The 26,867-nt window shown below is 36.9% G+C and overlaps 1 protein-coding gene across 2 annotated transcripts in view; it reads left to right on the forward strand.

Annotated features, from left to right (window-relative positions):
• The window catches only part of LOC131078165 (signal peptide peptidase 2), a 194,218-nt gene that overhangs the window by 43,372 nt on the left and 123,979 nt on the right, over positions 1-26,867 (forward strand). Inside the window, exon 4 of one of the 2 annotated variants that reach the window (XM_058015837.2) lies at positions 10,677-10,757. In XM_058015837.2, coding sequence (XP_057871820.1) covers positions 10,677-10,757 — 81 coding nt within the window. The remainder of the gene's footprint in view (positions 1-10,676; positions 10,758-26,867) is intronic. The other variant, XM_058015838.2, reaches the window with a different exon arrangement.

The following is a 26,867-nucleotide window of genomic DNA, read 5'->3' on the forward strand; positions in this document are numbered from 1 at the left end:
AGGGCTATAAAGGAGAACATCAATATTCCTCACAAGAACAATCAGCAATGGTTTGTTACTGATACGAATGATATGGAAAGAGACATCCTCACTGAATGGAACCTAATACATAAGGTCTATAGATCGGACAATAAGAATAGGAGAGATAATATTGTCTGGCGTTTTCTTGATTATGACTGGATAAAGGTAAATTTTGATGGGGCGGCTAAGGGGAACCCTGGGAAGGCTGGTGGTGGAGGAGTTATTAGAAATGCTCAAGGAATTTGCATTGCTGCTTTTGCTTCTCCTTTTGGGGTTCAAAATAACGATGTGGCTGAAGCTCTGGCAATGCTAAAGAGCCTCCAGCTAGCTCAGGAATTCAAATTCAAAAAAATTGGCTCGAAGGGGACTCTTTAAACATCATACAAGCCCTCAAAGGTACAAGCTCTGTCTCTTGGAATATTACTAACTTAGTTAAAAGTGCTAAATATTTGTTAAATAACTATGTTAGTATTAGCATAACTCATACCTTTAGAGAAGGCAATAAGGTTGTGGATATCCTAGCCAATGAAGGGGTCAATTTGGAGAAGGATGTCAAATACATTGGAGAAACTCACAATAAAAGGGAGGTTAAAGAGCAATTATACTTTGATCGTATCAATGGGTCAAGTTAATCTCATGATTACTTCTTGGGGAACGAATTCCAAAGATAGATTTTGGGGGTGGATTAATTGTCAGCTAATGAGTGTTTTTTGGCATTATTTCCAAGATCATATGTGTGAGAAAGATTATAGTAATATTTGCTGGGTTTGTGCGGCCATAAGCAGTAATTTCAAAACAACGAAAGAGTCTCTACACTGGAATTCCAGAAATAACAAGTTTTCAGGGTATCATCTGCGGACTGTGAATTGTAGCAGTGGGTATCTCTACTTGGAGCTCAGAATGGGTGGCAACCTAAACAGGAACGAGCCTCCAGGATGTGAAAATTGGAAGACTGAACGAAAGGTTTGGAGAAGGCTCCATAGATACGGCTTTACTGACTATATGGAAAAGCTTCACGGAAGTAGAAATTTTGTTTCTTATGGTTTTGCTAGAAGCTGGAGTAACAATAGAGTCACCTTGTTTGGGGAGATTTGGCAAATTGATGAAAAACTGGTTGTAGAGGTCACGGGTCTTCAGGCGGAGGGTACTAAATTCTACAGGGATCGGAAGTATGCAGCTGAAGCTTTCAAAAACTTCCCCAAGTCGGAGGATGAGAAGGGCAAGCTTGTGAAGAAGGACAACATCTCCTACTACACTCCCCAGCAGGTAAAGCCCTTCTGGCAAAAAGTTCTAAGGGTTTTAATGGAGTATTTGACTCTGGATGGAAGATTTACAAAAGTTTATAACTATCACTTCGCTATTTTGAACCATTTCCATCATGGGACTAAATTTCCCTGCCTTTCTATTTAGCATCCTCTCTAAATGAGAGTTTTGCAGACCACGCTAAAAAGCCTAACTCTTACCCTTTAGCCCACCAGGGGCTTATACTGCTAATATATGAACATCTAAAGGATAGGGCCAGGGCAACCAAAGATGACCCCTTGATCACTAACGCTCATATCTCTGAGAGCTGCAAAGACTCTGACTCGGATGGGGATCAACCCAATAACCCTACCCACAGAAAAAGGAAAGCCAAAACAGAGCATGAGGAAAAGGAGGTGCACTGTGATGAGGAAGAGGAAAAGGATAAGGACATTGATACTGAAATGGAGCAAAATAAGGATGAGAACAATGGTGAAGGGGAGGAAGGGGGCAACTCTGAAAACCCTCACTCTAACCCTAATGGCTCAGAAAGTGAGAATGCTGCTCCGAATTCTAAGGACTATGACAACCCTAACTCTGAGGAGACTGAACAGGGCAAGGACTCTGCGAACACCATCTTGAACACTGCCCGTAACTGCACTCTGTAATCCTTCAATTTCCAGAAATGGGTTGTCGAAAACATTACCAGTATGCAAGGTAAGCAAAGGGAGCTGGAAAATAAGATTAATAAATTGATTAAGGATTCTAACTCTGGGAAACAGAATGATGATACGGAAAACAGTGAAGCTGAGGAGGAAATGGAGATGGAGGATTGGCTGGAGAAAGATCTGATCAAAGGGGACCTAAAACACTTGGAGGATGTTATCAGAACTCTAAAAGAGCAGGCGGAGGAGGACAAAGACAACATCAACACCCGGATTGCCCGTAATGAGAAGGCTCTGAAAAGCTTCATGAACCACAGCCTCCAGGTCCTTAAAGTTTCTTCCCAGAACATGGACACTTTGGTGGATCATTTGGAAAGGAAAAATCAGGATAAGAACTTGGTAATTATAGAAGATGGTCCAACCTCCAGCCCCACCCACCAGAATCCCAGACACAGAACTAGGCAAACCACTACTGGGAAGGACACCAAAATGAAAGAGAGCCAACTGGGACAGGAAAACAACGACCTGAGGGAAGCGGCCAAGGCGATGATGCTCTTGGTTCAGAATGCTGAGGAATCTATTAAGAGTTTTTAATTAACTTGTAATGCTGGGCTTGGGGCCAATTTCTTGCTGGCCTCTTGCTGTCCCTTTCTTTGCTACTGGTTTTTTTGCTGGTCTTTTGCAGCTGTCTCGTTTTGTTTCCTTCTTGGCTATCTTTTGAATGTAATCGGGTTTCAGGTCCCTTAAAACCTGTTTTTACTTAATCAAAAAACAAAATCATAGAAGACCAAAATTTTTAAAAATGGACCTCTACTTATCACTGCATACTCGAATAATATCAAGGTGAAACATGTTATGGTGGACTTGGGTGCAGATGTAAGCGTCATTCCGGCAACCACTTGGGAGAGAGTAGGCCGATCCATGTTGGTCAAAAATCCATTTAATATAAGCTTAGTAGATGGATCAAGAATGGAGACACTAGGCACATGGAAGAATGCAAAAGTAAACATGGATGGCTTAAAACAACTAGAAGATTTTGAAGTGATAGAGATGAAGGAATTATTTAACCATCTAGGGCATTGCCAAGCCTAATTTTTGTTGTAAATGCCAATGGCATTGTAGACTTAAGGAAGGAGGATATTTCCTTCATGGATGAGAATAGGGTGGTCAACATTCCCCTAGAAGATAGCAAAGATAGAATTTGTATAGAAAAGGTTGCTTAGGACAGAAATGAAAGCAACACTTCAAGATTGATATATTCAGTCTCTAAAGGGCCTACCGCAACTTAATAGAACAACCACAACAACCCACCTTTAAGGTGTATGGATTTAGAAGGGTGTTTACGGTACAAAGTCATTTGGCAGAAGGATCGTAGAAGTACAAATCCACACTGCAAGGAAATGCAAAACTTGCGAATTATATTCAAAGGGCATATCACATGTTAAACTTCCTAGATTTTTTAGGGGTTGGTAGAATATAAATGAATACATACTAGATATGGAACAAACCTTTCATGATGAATCCATGTGGATTCTAGCGCTCGAAGATACCTTTGTAATGTTGCATGTTAGTGGAATACACAAAGAAAATATTCCTCACTAGCATGCTTTCAAAATTTTGATTAGAGTCTAGTACATGAAAGGAGAATATAATATCATTCTAGAAGTATAAGTGTTCTATTACTCTGGAAGACCACCTACAGTTATGTACAACAACAACCACATGGCAAGGATATAGAGAATATGATCATCGATTATAAATCTAATATTTCGAATGGACCCTTACATTAGTAGTACAAACATGGTATATATGCTAGGAGAGAAGGGCAGAGACTAAAGATTGGTGCGAACTTCAAAAAGATTTTATCCACACATTCTCTTTCGAAGATGAAAACAAGCAAATTTGTGTTGCATTTTAGAAGATAAAGGAAATCATCTTCAAACTAGATCTAGAAATAACTACTGAATCACCTCAACAAAATCCTTCACCTAAGAGACAAGGTACATGGAAACTGATAGAGTGGATGGACAAACAAACACATTAGGTGGAAAGTGGGTGTTATACAACACATCAAGAAGGGGAGGATCTAGATTCTAAAATTGACTTGGAAGTGGTAGAAGGTGAACATAAATTACAACTCCACAAGGATTCAAAGGATCACCACTACAATCAGCCTCTTAAACTTAGGCAAGAGAATATAGTTTCTATTGACAATCCAAAACTAGCAAAATTTGGGACCACTGGAATGAACAGATAGCTACAGTTGTAATAGAACTTTTATTCGAGTATGAATACTTATTTCCTCGGACATCTACCAAAATGAAGGAAATCAAATAAGAGTAGGGGTAATGAAAATACAACTAAAGGAAGGGACAAAACCGCTGAAGAAAAGACCCTACCAATTCAATTGTAACATGAAAAGGAGGGCGAAGACAAAACTAGACAAAATGTTTGCCGCTAGAATCATAAAATTGGTTGAGGAATCAGAATGGATCAATCCTATGGTAAAGATAGGATTAGGATATATGGGTATAGTAAAGGTGAAAGACTAATGTTTAGGGAGATATATGGGTATAGTAATGTAATGTCCCCTTTCTAGCGTTTGTAGCATGATATTGGCATTAGCCTATTTCCTCATGGTCCCATAGGCTAATCAGGACATTAAAGGGACTTAGAGGCCATTTGGCCTAGACAGTTTTAGTTGTAGGCCATTTGGAGGGGTTTTGAGGCAGTTTTGGGCACACTCACTATTTATAGTAAGTCATTTTGGACATGGCTGGACATCCAGTGGCAGTGACATGTCGATGGTAATTGTTTAAAATTGACAAGAAGATTTATTTATCATTGATATGATATATTATGTGTTAATAAAGTTATTTTATAAAGTTAAATTTAATTATTTAACTTTATTAATGCATAGTCTATAGTTGTGGGAAATATATAAATTAAAGAGTTCCCCTTTATTCTATAATACATTGGAGACATTAAAAAAGTTTTTTGGGACTTAAGTTGAAGGAAATCATGTTACATGGTATGGGGAATATTAAAGAAAAAACAATTGCGATAAAATAGGGGCCGAAAAAGCAATCGCGAGAAAATAGGTGCTAAAAAGCAAAAATCCCAAAATTATAGGAAAGGGCAAAAAGGGTGATTTGCTTTATCCCACATTGACAAGAGAAGTGAATGAGCTCTTAGAAAGGGTTATAAAAGAGATTGAAGAGTTCTCTTTCAGCATGCTGGGTTGAAGGTTTGGATAATTTCTTGTTTCATTGGCGGATTGGTTGTTCAAGGGCTTTGAGGACGAAATCCCTCTTTTCTAACAATCCCTACGCTGTTGCAATACACAGTCTGGAGATTAATTCAAAATCAGCATTCAGAGAAATATCATTGTGCTTAAGAAATTCTATATTCTCAGTTTGGAGAGCTATTGGGACAATTTATCAGACTTGTGGAAGTATTTGAAAGGGGTTATAAAGTAGAGATTGCTGATCCCATTCATATTCTGGGCTGTACTTTTTATATTCTGGACTGCAACTTCTGGCTGGGACATCTTTCTTCTTTATTAACTTTGGTATGTGAGATGGGCTGCCTGTGTGTTGAGATTGCTGCCAGTTCGTGGAGCTGAGAATCACCTCAGACTTATTGCTGTCTGATAAATCACACAGCTGCAGGTAAATTTTCAATATGTCATCCTTTTAAAACCTAGGTAGCAGTTTGGTTAACTCATGTCATCTTAATTAACTACAGATTGGAGTTTAGTAGGGTTTGGACATCATTCCTCATGTCTTGGACAGTCATATGTCTTCTTGTCTTAAGCAGATTTCGGAATATGATCAGACCATTTGATCTTGCTTATTTGGCAAATTTTTTCTTGTGTCACGTTTTATTGTCCATCCTTAGGCGAACTTAGGTGAGGTTGTGTCATGTTTTATGGGAGAGGTGTCATGCTTGAATACCTTCTTCTTGGCAAGGCGGGGTTTTCACCTTCTCGGACAAGTTTCAGTTGGAACTTTATTTCTTATGACAGACTTAAATAGTATCTTCTTTTCAAGGTGAACTTAGAAGGCAAAATTGGAATATGTTTATGACATGTTACTTTATGCTTATCAATCTTCCAATTTGATATATCTTAATTCGCTGTCTATGATGATCTTGGATGAGTCTTGGACATGTCGAATTTATTGGGTGCTTCCTTTAATTTTTTGGGATGCATAAGTGATGTCTTCTACATTTCCTAACTGAGTTCGTGGATGATTGAAGGCTGTATGCTTTGTATTTTCCTTGGAAATCTTGGCTTTAATTCTCCTTCTTCAACCTGGACTGAGTCTTGGACATGTATCTTCCTCCAAATTTATCTTGCTTTCTCATCAAGGGCGGACTTGATAGCCTTTTGGACAGGGTGAAGTGCAGATTTGGAAGATCACTAAGGAGACTATGTGCAGATCTGAATAATCTCTCTCTCCCAAGGCGGATTTAAAGATGATCAATGGTGAATTCAGAATATGATAAGATACTCCATTATTTTATCAGCAAACTTTGAGAATATGTTGAACTTCTTGATTGCTTCTTTCAAACCCTTGGACTCGCTTTATCTTATCTCTATGGCAAATTCTTCTGAAAGTTTGATAATCTGATCAGACTTTGGAGCTGCTTCTTTGGTTAATTTTAGGAAGAATTCGAACTTTGTTTGGAAGAAAGAAGTGTCTATGAGAAAAAACCTTCTTTTATAGCTACTTAGACGGCTTCTAGAAGCTTTATTCTATCTTCTAGAAGTTCCAACCTCTTGTTTGGCACATAAGAAAGTAATTTTAGGAAAGTTTTATTGCTTTATTCCTCCTTTAAGCAGTTCAAACTCCTTTGCTTTCTTCTAGAAGGGAGTTTGGGAGATTCTCTTTCATATTTGCAAAGTTAGAAAGTTTTATTGTTTTATTCTATCTCTAGGAAGTTCAAACTTCATCCTTAGAAGCTTCCATCATGTTTTAGAAAGTTTTATTTGCTTTATTCTCCTTCTAGAATGTGAACTTGAGGAAGGTTCTTGACATGTCACATGTTTTATTGACTTAATTGTTTTCAAATGCCAATTCATCATACTTGCTATCTTTCTCTCTTTGGAGTTCCATGTCGCCATTTTATTGCCAACTTGGCAATTCATATCATCTTTATTTTATGCCATCTTCAATTTTGCTTAAGTCGGCCCTACATCGCCTTAGTCATTCTCTCTTGGTGGGCTTTGTCAACCTTAGGACTAGGCGTACTTTAAAGAATGCTTGATGCCAACTTGATGAAGGCCAACTTTAAATTCCTTGACATGTCTTCTAGGTGAACTTTATATTCCTTGTGCCATGCTTTATCAAGGCGGACTTGGAGGTTCTTTGACATATGCACACTTTTAGGCAGACTTGATAGAGTGTTAGGCACGTCTTTCTAGCTTGAGCTTGACCACATGTAGGAGTTTGCTTGACTTTTGCCATGAGTTAGTTGACCCTTTGTCGGACAATTTTAACATTTGTCGGACAATTTTACTTGGATAACGTCCTCCATGCTTGACATCCTTGGACGAATTCGACTGATCATCTGCCATTCCACTTGCCTAACCTTGAGCCTTGTCGAACTTGTCTAAGCATCTGCCATTTTTACTTCTTCAACTTAGGAGAAATTTTCAGTGTGCCATTTCCAATCCCTTGCTGGTTCATCTAGAACGAAACCCTAATTTGGATTTCCATTTTGCTTTTTGCACTTGGAGACCTCATTTTTGAAATCTGAGAACATGGGTAGTAATAATTTGTCATGGGGATCAAAACCCTAATCTTAGAAAAAAGAAAAAATTTCAAACCCTTGCTTTTCATACTTAGAAGCAAAACTTTCAAATTCCAAAGACATGGGCAGGAGTAAAATGACCTAAAGAACAAAACCCTAATCTCAGAAAAAAACAAAAATTTCAAAGCCCTACTTTTTATATTTAGAGACAAGATTTTCAAATTTCGACTAAATGGGTAGTAATAAAATCACTCGAGGAACAAAACCTATATGCCACTTTCAAAAAAGCAGAAAAAGCAAAAAAAACAGAAAAACAAAAGAAAAGCAGAAATTTCTAAAAAAAGCAAGTTGTCAGAAATGACCCAAAGCAATTGCGATCCTCATCCTTCAAACCTTCTAAGCACTTTGGCAACACTCAAGTGCAATTCTAAGCAAGATTTCTTAATTTGATTCAGGATGACCTTAAAACTCTAAAACTCTCTCAAAATGAAGATTTATGAAAATGTAGAGCTCAAGACAAAACTCTAAAAAGTGAAAACAGGGCGTCTCCCCATGTGCGATGGGGCGATGTGTGAAATAGGTCACAATAGGATGGCATTAACAAAAAAGAATCTACCAATGGATGACTTTGTAGCTTCGCATCCTTGTGTATTAAACAAAGCTTCTACTGACCCTTCCTTTTCACCACCCATCTTTCTCTTTTCTCTTGTCTTAGTTTGACTACTACTATCAATAGTGGATGTCATAGGCCTGGATGTTTGTGAAGATGCAAAAGAAGGTGCTGGTATTTCCACACCTTGTTTCCCCATTTCTACCTCCATATGCAATCTATGGCATTCTATCCTCTCATCTTTTAGTTCTGGACAAGCTTTGACCCCATGGCTTGGAACACCCAAAAAATGAGATTTTTCCCTCGTGTAGTTGCCCTTAAAATCTTTTAGACAGACATGAAAATTCCACACCCTACTCCCTCCCAAATTTCTTTTCTTTCACCCATGGGTGTAACATATTGGAGAAGAGGCTTTGTTTTATTAAAAGGGCCCTTTGCATATGTTTCCATAATTTTTGAAGGGCATTTAAAAATAACAGGTTGCTGCCCACTACTTCTCTTAGCACTTCCACTTGCATGTTCAGCAACCACTTTCACTTCATTCTCACTACTACTATCACCCCCACTGCTGCTCATTTTTTTTGAGTTTGAATCAAAGTTTAAAATGATAAAATACAAAAAATAAAAAAATTAGACATTTCATTAATTCATTATTCAAATGATAAATTAAAATTTTGACAAAAGTAAAAAATGGAAAATATGGGTATCAATTTAGAGCTTGACCTTAAATTTCAGAAATATAAAATCCCACTGTAAAACTAAATTTCAGTTTCGGATTAAAATTGATGTGTAGCTAGCTCCCACTCTATACCCAACGTTGTAAGTTGTTGGCTCCAAGCCTAAACACTGCTTAGGATATCTTTTGCCACAAAACATGAGATAATAATGAATATCTCATCCCACGATATGAGAAATAATCAATAAAACTAAATTTTAATAAACTTAAAAGTTAAATACTAAATTTTGAATATAAACTATCATTTGTAAAATTTAAATTATTTATTCATTTCATCATTTGTGAAACATGCAGAGTGCAAAAACGGAATACCAAATGGCTACCAATATGCACAATAGCACAGGAGGAAGAAGATGCAATGCCTCCTTTCAATCACAATAGCGTAGTCCAAGAAAAAAAATGCATATAAATGGCATTGAGGATTGTAAAAAATATCGGTGATGGAAGATGAAATAGATATTGCAGCTCAAAAATGAAAAAAATGGCACACAAAAGCCATCACAAATAGAAGCTTTGAAGTGTAAAATGATAATCGATTTAGAAGGGTTTTCTAAAAAATCCACAATTTAGGGGTTTTCTAAAAACATATTACAAATGAATATGTTGTGTTTTAAAAAATATTAGATAAGGGGCCCACGTGAGGGAAAAATAACAACATATCAAAAGTTTTAAAGTATTTTATTTTTTAAACTTTGGCTCTAGCTGTGGGGGACATTCGACTATTTCCGGGATGGATGAGGGACGTCCGACTATCCCCTGGATGGATGAGGGATGTCCTAGGCATTGCCCTCCATCCCTGGGACGTACGGACGTTCCCCACTGCTGGGGCCAAAGTTCCCCCGTTTTTGGGACGTCCTCTGGAAAGTTTGGCAAATTGAGGCCAGGGGGGAAACATCCCCTGGCCGACCCCACATCCCTGAAACGTCCTTGGGACCGGGACGGGGGAATCAAGTCGGAGATGTGTCCCTAGGTTTCACAATTTAAATGTTCATTCTTGGTAAAACAAACTTCAAATTGGTGCTTTTTTCCCTTTATTTTCTTTAAATTTTTGTAATTGGTATGGATCCGGATATGTGATTTATTCTCTGAAAATAATATTTTCTTGGGTTGGCTCTAATAAACTTTGGTATATGGAGAAAAATACAGCCAAAAATATCTTTGTTTCTTTATTAACTATGGCAATATTCTATAGTTTGTTGTAAACACTCTTCCATCTCATGGAATTTCATTGAGATCTCGCAGTGGTGGATTTAATTTTCTATTTTTCATATACCAAAAAAATATTTTTAATGACATTGGTTTATAGAAAGAACTATATTATGTGGTTAAAAGATTAATTTCTTAGGACCAAATACAGCTGTATGTTTGTTGATATTATGAAACAACAATATTAAAGAAATAATTCTACTTGGTAGGAAGGTTGTAACAAAAACTATTTATGTTCATATATCTATTTTTTATGGGTTGCTATAGGCTAGTTGGATTTGTCGATGACCTCAGTTCTATTTCCCTTTCTTCCTTTAACAAGTTACTGTTCTTCTTTATAATATTCTATTCAGTTTTGTCGCTTTTTCAAGAATAATTTCAACTTTAGAAACTAGGAATTTCATGTTGTATTTATAATTGAGAGTAACTTTTCTTGCAGAGGTTCCAAAATGGCTTCGTGAAGATGATGCAACCATTGGTGAGCTTTCGTTAACATTTGCTGATGCTCTTGCTCTATGTGGTAAGTGGTTGTGAGAATCCCAAGTTGGTCTGAAGGATTATATTTTGATAAAGGTATACAATATCTTTAAAAAATTAATCAAGAGTTAATGAAATCAAATATAAAAGGTTTGAAGAAGTAATGAGATACGTCATAACAAGATTGCAATAATGTCAGATTGCTGTGATGAGTAATTAGTATTTAGCTTTATAGTTTGATACTATTGAAATGAATTAACAAGTTCAATTATTCTCATACTGAATCCATGATCTCTTAAATGTTTTTAATTTATTTTTTTCTTTTTGTATACCCATTTCTGTGTTGATTGAGATTTCAACAAAATAAATTGTTAGTTTTGCTTTTATCACGAAACTGAAATATTTTATTTCAAAAGTACTATATGATATCCAAAACATTTTCTTAAAATTATGAGACTTGTGTAGAGGGTAAAAAAGAATATTTTTTGAATCTTGATTGAATATAGATGGTAAGGTGAACCTTTCTTTATACATGATGGATAATATCTTACTGGATTCTTTGATACTAAATTAGTTATTCTAATATTTTTTGTTACCATTCATAAACATGCCTCTCTCAAGGAGACGATGAAGATTCAGGCCCTCTTTTTAAGTGTAGTTGGTTAATTCAACATATTCATTGATTGATAAATACATGTCTTTCTACATGTTTATTATAACTATTGGAGTTGAGGAAAAATCAACTCCACAGCTTCCAAAGATCACCTGCATGCAAACCTGTCACAGAAAAAGAGAAGCAAAAACGCTATGGAGGACAGAATTCAGAGATCCAAAAAAGAGGAGTCATATTGATTGTGCAACAAGAATGCAATTTAATAATTACAGTTATGAAAATACAAAGAGAGAATCCTTATAAGAGGATACTCGAAACCCTAAAGGAGAGAACCCTAAAGAATTATAAGATTCCTAAGTTTAGCTTAAGCATAGAGTATAATAGACTAATAATTAAATAAATAATTATTAGCTAATAAAAGATAACTCTAACACCCCCCCTTAAGATGAACTTAGGGAGTAGCTAAAAAACAACTAAGGACTGAAAAAACATGTAAAAAATGCAGGAAAGCAACAATGGGTTCCGACAACTAGGCTCGATGAGGTACCCAAGTACAATAAAATCTCTGTAAAGTGGAGAAAAGGGAGAAAACCCTGTGGGAACAAAACTCCTTTCCAAGAAGAGATGAAAGATCAAGTGAAGGACTAAGAAGCCTCCAAACAAGAGTGTTCCAGAAGATAGAAACAAAAAGAAGAGAATGAAGAACACCACTGAAGCATGAAATAGCTGCAAACACTGTCGAAGAGTAACTGCTGATCTGAAGAACCTCCACTGAAATACAACATGACTAGGTAGAGAAGACTGTAATCTGCATGAGTGCCCTCAAATGACACTACTTGAATCAAATGGCAAACAAAGGCAAACAACTGAACTTGAAGATACAAGTGGCATGAAACACCAAAGCCTGAAGAGCTGATCAATCGAACCAAAGAAGCATTAGAACAATAGGACAAACCTCCCCATAATGTTGAAAAGGGAGAGGGATAGGTACACTGAAAAGAACGTCCAACAAGAGCTGCATGACGAAGAACCAAGAACATCGAAGGTGCAGAGAAAATACATAGTGTCGTGGAAGGAACACTCACTTGACACGCATCATGAGGCTAATGTCGTGGAAGGAACACTCACGTGACAAAGGTAGATGGCAAACAAAGGCAAACATCAACCCCCCCATGGCACTTTATAAGTAGTGCATGTACAATAAGGCACAAGATGTGCAAGATCCCAAGTATACAGTGCATGTTGACACTTTATCTTAGTGTGTTTGCATAAATAAAATGCTACAATGATCAGAAAAGACACAAGACTGGAAACAAAAAGAACAACCAAAGATGAGACATCCTACTCAAAGAAAGAGATCCCAGGACCTGAAACATCTAAGATATTCACCAGAGTGCTGAAAAGCAAAAAACTGAATAAAATATACTTGGAGTAGAATCTGGAAAGCAAAATCATATGAATGGAAAGAACACAAAACAATATTTCCAACGATATAAAGTTCTAAAAAAACGGAGTTCTGATGCTCAAGTTATGTCTGCCGGAGTGCAAAAATGAACCTTTGCCTTTGACAGCAAAAAACTCCATCAAAAAAGTAAAATCAAAAGTTCAAACCTCTAGATTTGGATAGAGATCAGAAAGAGCTTTCCGATGATATAAGGTTTTTGAAAAAGCGCCTCTGTATGACCAAGTTACGGCCAAAAGAAAAAAATCCCTCTTGTAGGGCATAAAGAGGGTTAAAAAAAAATTGACGAAAATTTTCTGATGCATTTGCAGGTACAGATGTAAGAATTTTTGTGCCTCGTAAAGCGTGCCAATGAAAAAATCATGGCCCAGATGCCCTTGTCACCGAAATAGGTCAAATTATATATCAAAATTCGTGGAATCGGCCTCCTGAATCCAACCATGAGGTCCTTTTGGCACCAAAATGTACCCAAAAAACAACTACCCCTAGAAATGAAAAAAAACAATTGCACAAACCCCCGAATACACAGATCTGAAGAACAAGGCCCAAAATCTCTCATGAAGAGAACAAGGGCATGCAGATCTGGAGCTCTGATACCATATTGGAGTTGAGGAAAAATGAACTCTACAGCTCCCAAAAATCACCTGCATGCAAACCTGTCACAGAAAGAGAGAAGCAAAAAAGTTATGGAGGCTAGAATTCAGAGATCCAGAAAAGACGAGTCATATTGATTGTGCAACAAGAATGCAATTTAATAATTACAGTTGTTATGAAAATACAAAGAGAGAATCCTTATAAGAGGATACTCAAAACCCTAAATGAGAGAACCCTAAAGAATTATAAGATTCCTAAGTTTAGCTTAAGCATAGAGTATAATAGACTAATAATTAAATAAATAATTATTAGCTAATAAAAAATAACTCTAACAATAACAATATTATTGTACAATGCAATATAAGCTATAGTTGTTTTTAGGTAATAAAGTTAAAGAAATATGAAAGTTTTTCTCTAATAAAAGGTTGTGATTATATTTAACCTTTGGAGCTGTAATGTCCCCTACTAGATATAGGCCAGTTTAATAATAATTAATCTGTTTCGAGTCTTCGACACATTTAAGATTATAATTGATTAATTAGGGGACAATTACTATTCTTATTATGTGAATCAAATCATTATTTGAATACTACAATGTAATTATTTCTTAATCAAGAAATCATGAATGACATAAGTAGGATTAAGGTTTGAGACATACCTTATGTTGATGAGTGTAGTCTTGTGAGGACTGTTGGTGTTGGAAATAAGCCACACTCGGACCGATGATGGACTGGTCCAAGAGGGGCCAGTAGCTTAGTGGTAGAGCACTCCAGCAACGTATGGAAGGTCCTAGGTTCGAGTCCTAGCTGGTCCATGTCTCATTGTATCAAAGCCAGGTCCAGGCTAGGAGCCCAAGCACACGAGAGGTGTGGCTTAAGGGGGGGTGTTGATGTTGGAAATAAGCCATACCCGGATTGGCGATGGACTGGTCCAAGAGGGGCCAGTAGCTCAGTGGTAGAGTACTCCAGCAGCGTATGGAAGGTCCTAGGTTCGAGTCCTAGCTGGTCCATGTCTCAACAAGGATAACCTGCACCCAAAAAGAAAAGCAAACACCTACATACATGTTCAATTATAATTAGACCTAATTCATTCTAATGCAAAAACAGATAGAAATTGGTATATCAGACATGAGAGGGGTTGCGAGGGTCCATTGTCTACCAAGCCCAAGGAATGGTTACTTCTAACCTCCTTGCTAGACTTGGCGGCCCATGTTGCTTACCCTTCATGCCCATTACCCATACACACAACATCTTGCGAGTTCGACATGGAGAGTGCAATCTGGTTCCTTGACTCCAAGAGTCCTTATGACCACTTGTGAGCTCCTCGTCACCACTAGATTACACCTCAAACCTCTTCCAACAAGATCTAGATTACACCTCAAACCTCTTCCAACAAGATGCTGCAAACAGATTGAACCACTTCTTCAAGTGCATACATCTCATATGGAATCTAACAACTTATAAATGTATATGTATATTCCTCTAATTTTTATTAGACTAATTAATGTAGTTTGCTATACTAAAGTTATTGTTATACTCTCATACTAAAGTCAGGCTCAGTTGAAGGGATTAATCTAGATGCTTGAGCCTAGTACTAGGTGGTGTGAATAATCATTTAAAAATTCAATACTCGAAATATAATTAGAGGAAACAACACAAACACTCCAAGCATAACCAAGCACTAAAAAGATACTCAAATCAATACAGAAGAGGAATTCAAGAGGTATAAAGAAACCAAGAGCAACGAAGACCACCAATTTGAGAGCCTTGCAATGATCACAAAGCTTTGGGAAGAAACCATACCAGATGACCATTCGACTTCTAGGGAGCCTACACTCACCTCTTTCTCCAACTTACTCCTCCCACAATTTTTTATCGTTCTGTGATTGGGACAAACCCATTTTTGAAGATATTGACACTATGTGTGGCTAATGCAAAATATACTTTTGACTATATTGTGGTTCCTATTTGTGATGTGGTGATTCTTTGTGTAGCATGTAACATTGCATTCAATTGAATATGATTGTTTATTTCTTTTATTATTAGTAATTATAGTGCTTAATCTACAAGTTGGATCTATTATGTTGTTTTTTGTAAACCTTTCCATCCATTGCCTTTTATAAGCCTTTGAAATTAAGTTTGTGGAGTGTTTGAAAAGTGCTACCACATAACTCAATAACAAACAAACTATGAGAGAATCCAATTGGTACAAATGGTGGATCCATCTCTACTATTGCTTCAACATATAGATTCATTTGGAGTTTGGGTTAGCATTGAAGTTAAAATGGAAAGGATGTAAGCATGAATTGTAATTTGATTTTCTTGAATTATTCACTTGATACATTGTTTATAAGTAGCTAATGGAATGTCCCATTGCCTATTGTTATAGGCCGAGAGAATTGAGCTCAAGAAAAAAGGTGTATCATGTCAATGTAGCTTTCAATTGCGTGCAAATGTAATGAAAATAAATGTTGTCTACATATGCGCTTGTCAAATGAATCAATTGTTGTGTTTTTGATGAGCATCACTATTGTGATGAGGATGATGGATTTAATGGTTGTATGACACAATTGGTAATATGCACCCCGTTTTTTTTTGGGAAATTTCAACTGGAAACAAGATGCAGTGCAATAACCTTTCCACTTTCTAATCACCCAGACTCTAGGATGGGCAAGACGAGAGCATACAATGCTCAAGATTTTACAAGCAACTTGAATATTGTAACTAAAATGGAAATGCACTAGGTGGCAAGCCGGCTATTATCACTTATTTAGTGGAGTGCATATGCAATACTGGAAATGAAAATAAGTTCTTCCACATAATCAGTGGTGAGCAAATACAAAACCTCCACTTATTCAATCGGAAACAAAGAGGGAACGTCCACTTATGTAGTGAGAAAGCAAGAGGGCACTTCCACTTATTCAATGGGAAATCTTAATACAAAATAACCACTTGTTCAGTGGGATAAGTACATCAGCAATAAGCAAAGATCCAACCCATTGGTATTACTACCATCTAGTATTTACAATATAAAATGCATAAATAATATCAATTCTTTGGCAGTATAACCATCCAAAGTATTACAAGATTAGTCCATATGCAATGTAAATACCATATAAGAGGAAAACATTGCAGCTATAAGTGTTGGTAATTAAAGAACTGTTGTAACACCCACAAAATAATGCATAAATAATATCAACTCTTTGGTGGTATAACCATCTGAAATATTACAAGATTAGTCAATATGCATTGTAAATACCATATAAGAGGAAAAAATGCAGATATAAGTGTTGGTAATTGATAACTGCTGTAACACTTGTTGATGCGTTTTTCATGCACATGCGAACATAGAATAAAATATCCAAAAGTATCTTATCCTCTCTTGAACAAAGTTTCTCAAATGCTGAAGATTATCTTAAGGATCACTTGAGATAACTCCAAGGTTTATAAATGTCAGGTCTTGACGTGTGGATAAGCTTAATGGTTTGATGTGATTATGCCGGAATCACAAAGGGACTTACTTTGAATTGTTGAATGCTTGAATCGCTGGAACTTGATCATCTAATGTTGCAATCTTGTGATGCTTTTTATCCTAAACTAGCTTGAGTTGAAAAAAGGGAAAAAGGAAAGGGTTTAGGAAGCCTATTCTAATCCTAAGAACGCAAGAAAATGGGTGAATGATTCAATAGAATCCTACTGAGCGAGGTCTCACTATCAAACTGAACAATTTGACGCAAGCTCAGTGCAATCTTCGAAGGACATTTCAAAGATGTTCAAATCATTACCATCAAACATTGATCACCATTCAAGTTAATGCATAAACAATAGACGCATAACAATTTGAAGTTAAGCTCATATCATTCCATTTGACCATGCGGGGCACACTTACAATCAACAAGAAGCTAGTGGTATGGACTAAACGGATTCCACATAAATGCATTCAACAATTTCCTCCATCCAATCTAATCAACATGAAAATAAATTGAGAAGTAAAGACTATGTAAGTTGTTGAAGCAACAAATCAAATTCACCTTAATTTCAATGAAATCAATTGTTCTTTACAACAAGGTTTGGCAACAATCTTTGCCTTCTAATCTAACTTCTACTCTAATTGTTATTCACTATTCTATTCTTTAAAAACTATCTATTAACCTTTACAAATGAAGAGCTTGAACCTTTTATAATGCTCTCAATACAATTCAATGGCTCAGATCAATTTGAGATCAATGGCTGAGATTTTACAATGAAAACCCTAATTAGGGTTTGTTACAACAAACTCAATTCTGGCAAATTACAACACTTTGACACATGTCATCTCGGGAATATTCGACCAATGAATAACGGGGGTAGGTGCCTCGAAGTTTGTGCCACCATGGATGAGTCAAGTTCATTGCATCTAGATGTGCTGAGGTGAAACTTCTTTGATTGGTGGAGGTAGTAACTGGGATGATGACTAGGAATCCACTTCAACTTGCACTTGTAAGCTTGGTTCATCACCTTGAAGGGATGTTGAGAAATATCTCTTGATATTCAACCTTTCAAGCTCGCTCAAAGTAATGGTGATGGGAAACATTGAGGTAGCTAAGTCCTTCCTTTATCCTTGCTTGCTTGCCTTAGGGTGATTGTATGACTTTTCCATTGCGCTCCTTTGATCTCTTCATGTCTCCATAGTGTGGTGAGAGTTGAGATTCTTCCTTCCTTGATACCCTTGTGCTTGCTAATGAAGTTTTCTTCTTGAACTTGCATGGTGGCAGATTCTTGCAATCTTCCCTCTCTCATTTCTTCAAGGTGCTGCTTTGCAATTTGCATCATATTTCTTTCATATCTGCAAAACAAAACAAGTATAGCATCAAACATTTATGACATAGCTTTTACACACCTTAATATAATTTCTGATTTTTTTTTTTGTTGCAGGTTTGATAAGAAGATTTAGAGAAAATCCACTCTCATGAAGGAGCACTTGAAGTTGTTTTTCGCTCCTAGAGAGGAGCATTTGAAGTTCGCTCCAACCCTGATGCTCATGATGTTCGCTCCCCCTGGTTTGGACATGAAGTTTGCTCCAACCACCTTGCTCATGAAGTTCGCTCCAAGATGGGAGCACATGAAGTAACCTTCTATCTTGCCTATTCTTCTTAACTTAAAATCACTCCTTCCAAGCATTAAATCGGTTCAAAGCAATGTTCTCATAAACAATCTTGCAAATTTGCTCTTGATCACATTCACATGAAGTTCCCTCTACTTGCCTTCCACATGAAATTTGCTTCAATTGCCTTGCACATGAAGTTCGCTCCAATTGCCTTGCACATGAAGTTCGCTCCAATTGCCTTGCACATGAAGTTCTCTTCAAACCAAAATTGAGCTCTCCCTCAATCACTTTCATTGTTTCATCAATTCAATCCTTAGGTTTTTTAAACCTTCATCCACCAAAAAACATGTCAAACTTTTCTTATGAAGGCCTAAAATGAAAATTCGCTCCTATCAAAGAATAAATGAAGTAAATTTTTCTCTAAAGAAGGAATACTTAAGGTGATCTCAAATTGAAATCACATTGACTATCTCCATTCATATGCTCTAATTCACTCTCTAACAAGGCTCCTAGGGGAAATTTGCTCCAAAAGTGATGCTCATGAAATTCGCTCCTGAGGTCATGCACCTGAAGTTCGCTCCACAAGGGGTGCACATGAAGTGAAGTCTGCTCCAAAGTGGATGCACATGAAGTGAAGTCCAAATCAAAGTGGATGCACATGAAGTTTGCTCCAAAACTCATTCACCCGAAGTGGATTGAAGCTTGACACTTAGTGTTTTCTTGCTCATTCTCCTCCATTCCACTCATTCAAGCTTGTTGAAACTAGGCTCATGGTATGTTCTAGGAACAACTTCGCTCTCAACTAAGGGCACTTGAAGTAGCTTGAAAATGTACTCTTGAGTTGAACCTTATCACTTTATGCCTTAGTTTATGCCTTTATATACTAAAAGACCTCAAAACTCACCTCGAATATGACTTCTCCTTTGATTGAGGCAACAACAGTGAAATTCGCTCTGGGAGTGGGGCACTTGAAGTGAATTTCGCTCTAGAAGAGGAGCACTTGAAGCATCCCTAACTAGCAGTCTTCTTTCATTCTTCATTTGAACTCATGATGGGCTTTACTCCTCATGTGATCTAGACGTTACTGGAGGCTAACAAATGTACTCATTTCACACCTCACACAAGGCTATCCACCCGACTCTTGGCCTCTTAACTGTTGTGCGAATCGCACACCCATCCCCGTCTTGGACAGGGACCCCCCCAGTTTGTGCCTTTCTGTCCTTGTGGAAGAGAAAGGGGATATGAAGGGTCAAGTGCTGCTAAAACCAAATTTGGCCTCTAGGGCCATATTGCGAACTTAAAACTCCCCAATTCTCGCAAAGTTGCCTAAATGTGAAGAAAGAGTTAAAGCCTGCAATGACGTTGAAATGCCGATTTTCGCCAAGGGATACAAAGGAGATAAAGAATGCAAAGTGTCAAAAAACTAACAAAACATTCCAAAATCCCAAAGTTTGCAAAACACTCCAAAATCCCGAAGTTTGCAAAAGTGCCCAAAATCCTGAAGTTTGCAAAACACTCCAAAATCCCGAAGTTTGCAAAAGTGCCCAAAATCCTGAAGTTTGCAAAACACTCCAAAATCCCGAAGTTTGCAAAAGTGCCCAAAATCTCGAAGTTTGCAAAAGTGCCCAAAATCCCGAAGTTTGCAAAAGTGCCCAAAATCCTGAAGTTTGCAAAAATGCCCAAAATCTTGAAGTTTGCAAAAGTGCCCAAAATCCCGAAGTTTGCAAAAATGCCCAAAATCCCGAAGTTTGCAAAAGTGCCCAAAATATCGAAGTTTGCAAAAGTGCCCAAAATCCCAAAATTTGCCATAAAGGGGCGAAAATGTCAAAGTTTTTAAAACTTTCAAAAGTGCCCAAAATCCCGAAATTCACCATAAAGGGGTGAAAATGTCAAAGTTTTTAAACTTTTCAAAAGTGCCCAAAATCCCGAAATTCGCCATAAAGGGGCAAAAATGTCAAAGTTTTTAAACCTTTCAAAAGTGCCCAAAATCCCGAAATTTGCCATAAAGGGGCGAAAATGTTAAAGTTTTAAAAACCTTGCAATTGCTCTCAAACCCCCCGAAAATGTGAAAATAAAATAGTAAGGCGTTAACTTAAAGTTTGCAGAAGTGCCATTTAGGCTGAATTTCAAAAACGTCTAAGTATGAACTTGAAAAAAAATAAATTTGAACGCCCCTCTTGCCCGAAATTGCTAGGAACAACTAAATTCGCGGAAGGAGTAAAAGCGTTAAAACTTGGCAAATTTTCAAATCACCCTCCAGGCGTTAAATTTAATGTTTGTTAAATTAATTTTAACTTTTTCAAATTAATTTATTAAAATGGGATTAATGGTTTGCAGGTTGCAGGACACCGTCGCAGAGAACCAGGTGAAGGCCTACAAATGCAAATCAAAGAGGGATCGCAACCAAGGCCAAGCGCTGGAAGCTGGAGGAGAAAAGATGCAGTGTAGGATCAAAGCCATGAAGCATTGGGCAGCATGCCACCCAGGCAACAAGTTAAAGTTCACCACCAAAGATCGAAGAACACTCTGAATGCAACAATCATGCATTCTCAGGAAAAGTACACAACTGGATTTAACTCCAGAAGTTCAGTTTTTAAAAACTGAAACTGTTTTATTATAAAACTGCCTGTGGGTCCCGCGCAAGATATTTTTGTGGACAGTTATGTCTAACTGCCAAATTGACCGAATTAAAGCCAAATAGTGGCAGGTAGTTGGAATTGTGGTTGGTTGGATAACTGAGAATTGATTGGGCATGGGTTAAGGCTGCCAACTTTTGGATGGTAGGTTGCAGCCCTTGGATGCAGTCAATCCTAGCCTCTGATTCAATAGTGTAAAAACTATAAAAGGTAGAGGCCTTTCTTTTGTAAAGGGTTAGATGGTTAGATAGTTAGACAATTAGAGAGAATTTTGTAGTTGGATTTTAGAGTTAGAATAGGTTAGATTTTAGGCAGTAGCATAGAGATGCTGCAGAAATTGTTGTAATAGGCAGCTGAAATCAATATATAAACATTGATTTGGTGTTTATTGTCTTGTTTTCATCCTATTTGCATGGTTTCTTTCAACATTTTAGATAGATCTTTCTGTTTTGGGTGTGCAGGTATTTGATAGATTCAGGCTCATACCATTGAGGATATACTGATTGTGTATCCTTTTGTATGGTTAACCTGAGCCTTTAATTGTGCTTAGTTCAATTGCAGGTGTACGTCTGAGCTGTGCTAGAATTGGGTGCTTAGCCGTGCATCTCCAGTCTGAAAATCTTCCAAGTCCCTTTGAAGATTGCACCATTCCTACAAGGTTGTGAACTATTTTGGCCAAGCAGGGATTGGTTATGTTGAATCTGTCTACCTGCATACTCGTGTTGTTAGTTTTAGATCTCCTATCCCTTCCCTTTTGATTTTATTTCGTAATTCGAGAATCGCAGCAGACCAGCTTATTGCAAATCGTAAGTCCCCTTGTGCTCCCAGCAAATCACATTGACCATTGAGTAATCCCGCAGTCAAGACCTGACAATCAAAACCTTGAGGTTGTCCCCTTTGATCAACAAAGCCAGCATTAGGGATTTCCTTATCTCAAGAGAGGATAGGATACTCAGCGAGTACATTCTATTCTGCGTTGGCTGGATGAAGTCGCAAGTTCAGCGATTTTAGACATGTCAACATTAACCAAGTATACCCCTCTAGTGCAAAGGCTAATAGCTAAGGACTCAAACACTATCCTGGAAAGCAGAAAAAAGTGGGGGTCCCCATTTGCAATGGGGCGATGTGTGAATACCTCACAACAACACCGACAAAACAATGAATAAACAATATCAACTCTTTAGTGGTATAACCATCCGAAGTATTACAAGATTAGTCCATATGCAATGTAAATACCATCTAAGAGGAAAAATTGCAGATATAAGTGTTGGTAATTGAAGAGCTGCTGTAACACTCACAATAAAATGCCAAATATTATATTCAAATCAATTCAGCTATGAAACAAAGGCATGTTACATTTAATAAATGATGAGTGTTGCTGAAATAGGTCCAATACACTTTCCTTTTTTACTGGTAAATTGTCAATATAGGTCTATACTGCTACTGGAAGTGCTTAGAAAAACTGAAAAACTGCATACACTCGAAAAGGCACTTCAAGAAATCTTAATGCATTTCAAAACACTACCAAAGGAGAAACATCAATGTGCTATGAAGATTATACTCATTAAACTAAAAAAAGTGATAATTGCTGCTGGTACACCTAAAATAGCAATAGAAAAATGCATAAATCTCAGCATACTCCCATTTGTCCACCATGGAATGTCTTGAAAATGACAAATAAGACCAAGGGACCTCCAAACACCATGATATTCACTCCCTAAGGGCAGTGCTTCACTATCTGTTCACGTGCCCCCTTTAATGACTAGTACAACTTCCATGGGGAAGGTATGAACTTCACCAAACTCCAATATGCACCCTTCAAAAATATATGGCCAACATAATAACATTATGAGCACCAAAGTCAATAGGAAAGTATAATGCCCACCATGGAAGTTCCAGAACGGTATGATCTGCCAAGATTGAATGGTTTAATGGTACAACCCATAAAGAAAAAATCCTCCAATTTTCCCTTCAAAACGTCAACAAACTCTTCACCAACAATATCAAAATCTGCAATTTCAAAAGGCATAAAAAATATCCATAACTGCAACCCAACACTAAAGCTTCAATCTGTAGCACAATGGTAATCTCTATATGAAACAAAGAAACAGGACTCGGACTCGGCAAGGCCGACTCAGACTTGGACTTGGGACTCAAAGTCAGACTCGAGAAAGTGAAAAACTCAAGAAATTTAGAGTTTTTTAAAGATTTAAAACTTGTTTCATGCACCCTCTATTGAATACACCTTAAAGACACAATAACATCATCAAACTCGATTCATTTGATTACATACACAAGTATACATCAATCACATAAGCATAAATGCAAATTGTAGCTGAAGGAAATAACAAACACAGATATATAAATATTGTCAGATGTATACAATATTACAAAACTCATGGAATAAAAAATCCATGTCATCATATGATCATCATCAAATGTTCCATACAAATACCAAAGGTAAATACAAGTACAAGCCTATGGCTCAGAGGAGTGTGCACCCTTTGGCCCCGACCCCTTGCGAAGGCGTCTAAGGTAGGTCCTGGATGATTCCTGTTGGTTGAAAATTTTGTACACTTGGGGAAATATGCAAAATTGTGGTTTCAACCATAGTGTGTGAGTAAAACTCTCCTAATTAAGGGAAGGCTCCTCCTATCTACAAACTAAACTAATTTAATATGGGTGGGACATTAGTCTTTCTTCTTCTTTCAAGAAAAACTATACTCATTTCTCTTCACAGAAAAGTAATAGCAATTGGAAATAAATAACAACAAATACAGAATGAGACTTCTTTGTAGGATTTTTGGAACATAAAGAGAAGCAAAGTTTCCATGAAGGCACAAAGATCTCCGTCACTTCCCCGGGACGGGAAAACAGAAAGAAAGCTCAAAGTCTTCAATTGTCTATTCTCCTATCAACCTTTTTAGATGATTTTCTACTAACTAAGCACAATATGTAGCAATTCAAAGTCTAACTACATGATGCACTTCAACTCACATGCACAAGTCTTGAAAATAGAAGCAGGACAAAGTCTACAAGCTATCTTCCCACTTTAGCTTTCCACACTAGTTTCAGATATAAATAGCAGCTCAAAGTCTGCAAGACCAAATTTGAAAACAAAACATATAACTCTAAATACAATTAGCAAGATTGAATTCAAATCCCTCTTTCACAATAGAACAAAATTCACAATCAACTCTAGAAAATGTCGTCACATAACAACTTGAATTGGCACAAAGTCTCAACACAACTTGCCTCTTTTATTGAAAGCAATCTGATTTACATCTGAGCTCAAAGTCTTAGAGTGCACATACAAATTGGCAGAATTTTATTGCATTGCCAAAAGATTAAGATTACAATAGACCCCCTCAAGTATTTATAGAAGAGGAGTCATGAGAAAAAGGTGGGAGGATCCCAACTAACTTGAGAAATTCTCTCAACCACCAAGACTTATTCAATAGTTAAGTATGACTTATTCCAACTACAGTCCTAATTGAACACAACTTGTAGTTGCTTTACATGTAATTACAAAAGTGCAAGTAATGAGTTAACTTGCAATTACAAAGTTATTTTTTACATGTAACTTGTAAAACAAAATTACAAATGCATAACTAAAACTATTCCATGTGTCTAAAGACACGACTCTGACTGCATCATCCTTTGTCTGTGATGATCTTCATGTCGCTTCAAGATGCTAGAACTTGAAGTATTCTGGATTGGTAAAGACATCTTGAACCGGAATGAGAACTTGCATCCTTATCTTCTTGCTTGGGGTAGTATTAGCTTTTCAGGAGGGAAAGGGCTGCCCTCCTCTTTTCATGTTATGACCATCTTTGTCTTGAAAGCATTCTATGTTTTCAACCATGAATTGTTGTTGCATCTCTTCTTTGTATCATCCTCCAATCTTGAAATTTGTTTGCAAAATAAGGTCCATGCCTTAATTTATTGATTTGGTAGGTTGTGTGTGCAAACTGGACTGACAAGGGAAGGGATAAATTGATGCAAAAATGGGCTCACAAGTGAATTTCAAGTTCTGGAAGCTGCATTACATGTGTGGAAAAAACAAGAGCTTTAACTTGCAATTGTGGAGAACAAACATGCAACTTCATATGTGTAATGGGTAACTACAAGTTTGCACTTGTAATTGGACTTTTAAAACTCATTTTCAAGTGTTTTTTGAGTGCATTTTGGACCAATTTCGGGTTCTGGACGGCTGACTGCAGGTAGACTTTAAATGGGGAAAATGAATGAAGGTGTGAAATGAGTGGATGAAATGGTGGGAATAGGTATCTTGATATGAGGGAAATGAAACTTATGACCAAAAACAACAAGTGCGGATGCTTATGAATGGATTTTTGAAGAACTTTTCCATGTTGATCATATGAAAAATGGGAAGAACTTTTACTTGTAATCAAGTTTTAAAAACCCGATTTTGGAAAAACAAGCTTTTCCCAACTTTGAAAATTGGAATTTCACCAAAAGATGGTTAAGATTTTCCAACCAAAGGGGTAGATCAACTATTTTCATCTTACATGTAATCAGGTTTTTAAATCCCGGATGCAAGTAAAGAGGGAAAATGGGGAAAGACAATGCAATTTGCAAATTGCTTTGCAAACTTGGAACAAAGGGGAAAATCTCTCACAAAACCGATTTTAGGCAAGAACAAAACAAAACATATAACTATCATGAAGAGAAAGAATCTCTTATAGACAAAAGAAGAAGATTCAAACCCTAGCCACGTTTTTGAAAAAAACGCCATCTGTATCAAAATGCCCATTAAAAGCATGAAGAATTGGTCAAGTAAAGCACCCAACCTCCACACCTAGGCAAGACAAGCCAAAACGATTTAGGAAAGACAAGATTCATGGCACTTGAATGAGGCAAATCGTGGTATTTTTCAAAAACGTTTTTGCTGTTAAAACACCATAAAACCAGCGATAATGTCTTCCAAATGGCGTGAAGAGAGTTGGAAAATGCATGAAAATAGCAAGGAATCCACAACGACTTCTTCCTTGAATTTCCCCACAAAAATCGTTGGAAATCTTCAACAAAATCCTCCAATATTGTTGGTCGGGTTTTTGGGAAAGAACAACAAGTTTCATTTTACATGTAATAGTGAAAATCGGGTTTTTTGGACACAATAGTAAGTTTAAAATGTCACTTTATTCCATTTCTAAGCAAAATCGGGTTTTGGAGAGAGATATGCAAGTTATAAATAACTTGTAAAGGGAAAATAAAATCCCTTCAACAAGTTTTAATAACTTAACATATGTAATAGGGGAATAAATTCCCCATTACAAGCAAAAGACATTAAAATAGGGGTTTTACAAAAGAAATACAAGTGACTTTTAAATATGCAATTTAAAATTAACTTGTAACTTATCCAAAAAATCCCTATTTAGACTTAAAAAGCCAAAAAGCATCAACGGGGAAATAAAAAGTAAGTTACAAGTTCTTTTTTCAATAAAGTGCACTTGTAATTAGCCAAAAAATTTCCTACAAAGACTAAAACAAAGGAAAACATTAAAACTTGCAACTTAAGGAAAATTTCCCACCTGCAGTCAGGGAGAAAAAACCTGAAATTGAAGGAAAGACATAGCAAACGAACCCAGAATGCGATGAATTTTGAAACGTGATTCGAGAATGGACTGAGGATTAAGCCAGTCCAAGGGCGAAGCAAAATTATGCCTTGGGAAGCATGCCATAGAGTAAAATCTTCAACCTGCAATGACTATTCTGAAACCCAAAATTGCACAGAAAGCT

The sequence above is a fragment of the Cryptomeria japonica genome, chromosome 1 (genome assembly GCF_030272615.1).
Source record: "Cryptomeria japonica chromosome 1, Sugi_1.0, whole genome shotgun sequence".
Taxonomy (NCBI): domain Eukaryota; kingdom Viridiplantae; phylum Streptophyta; class Pinopsida; order Cupressales; family Cupressaceae; genus Cryptomeria; species Cryptomeria japonica.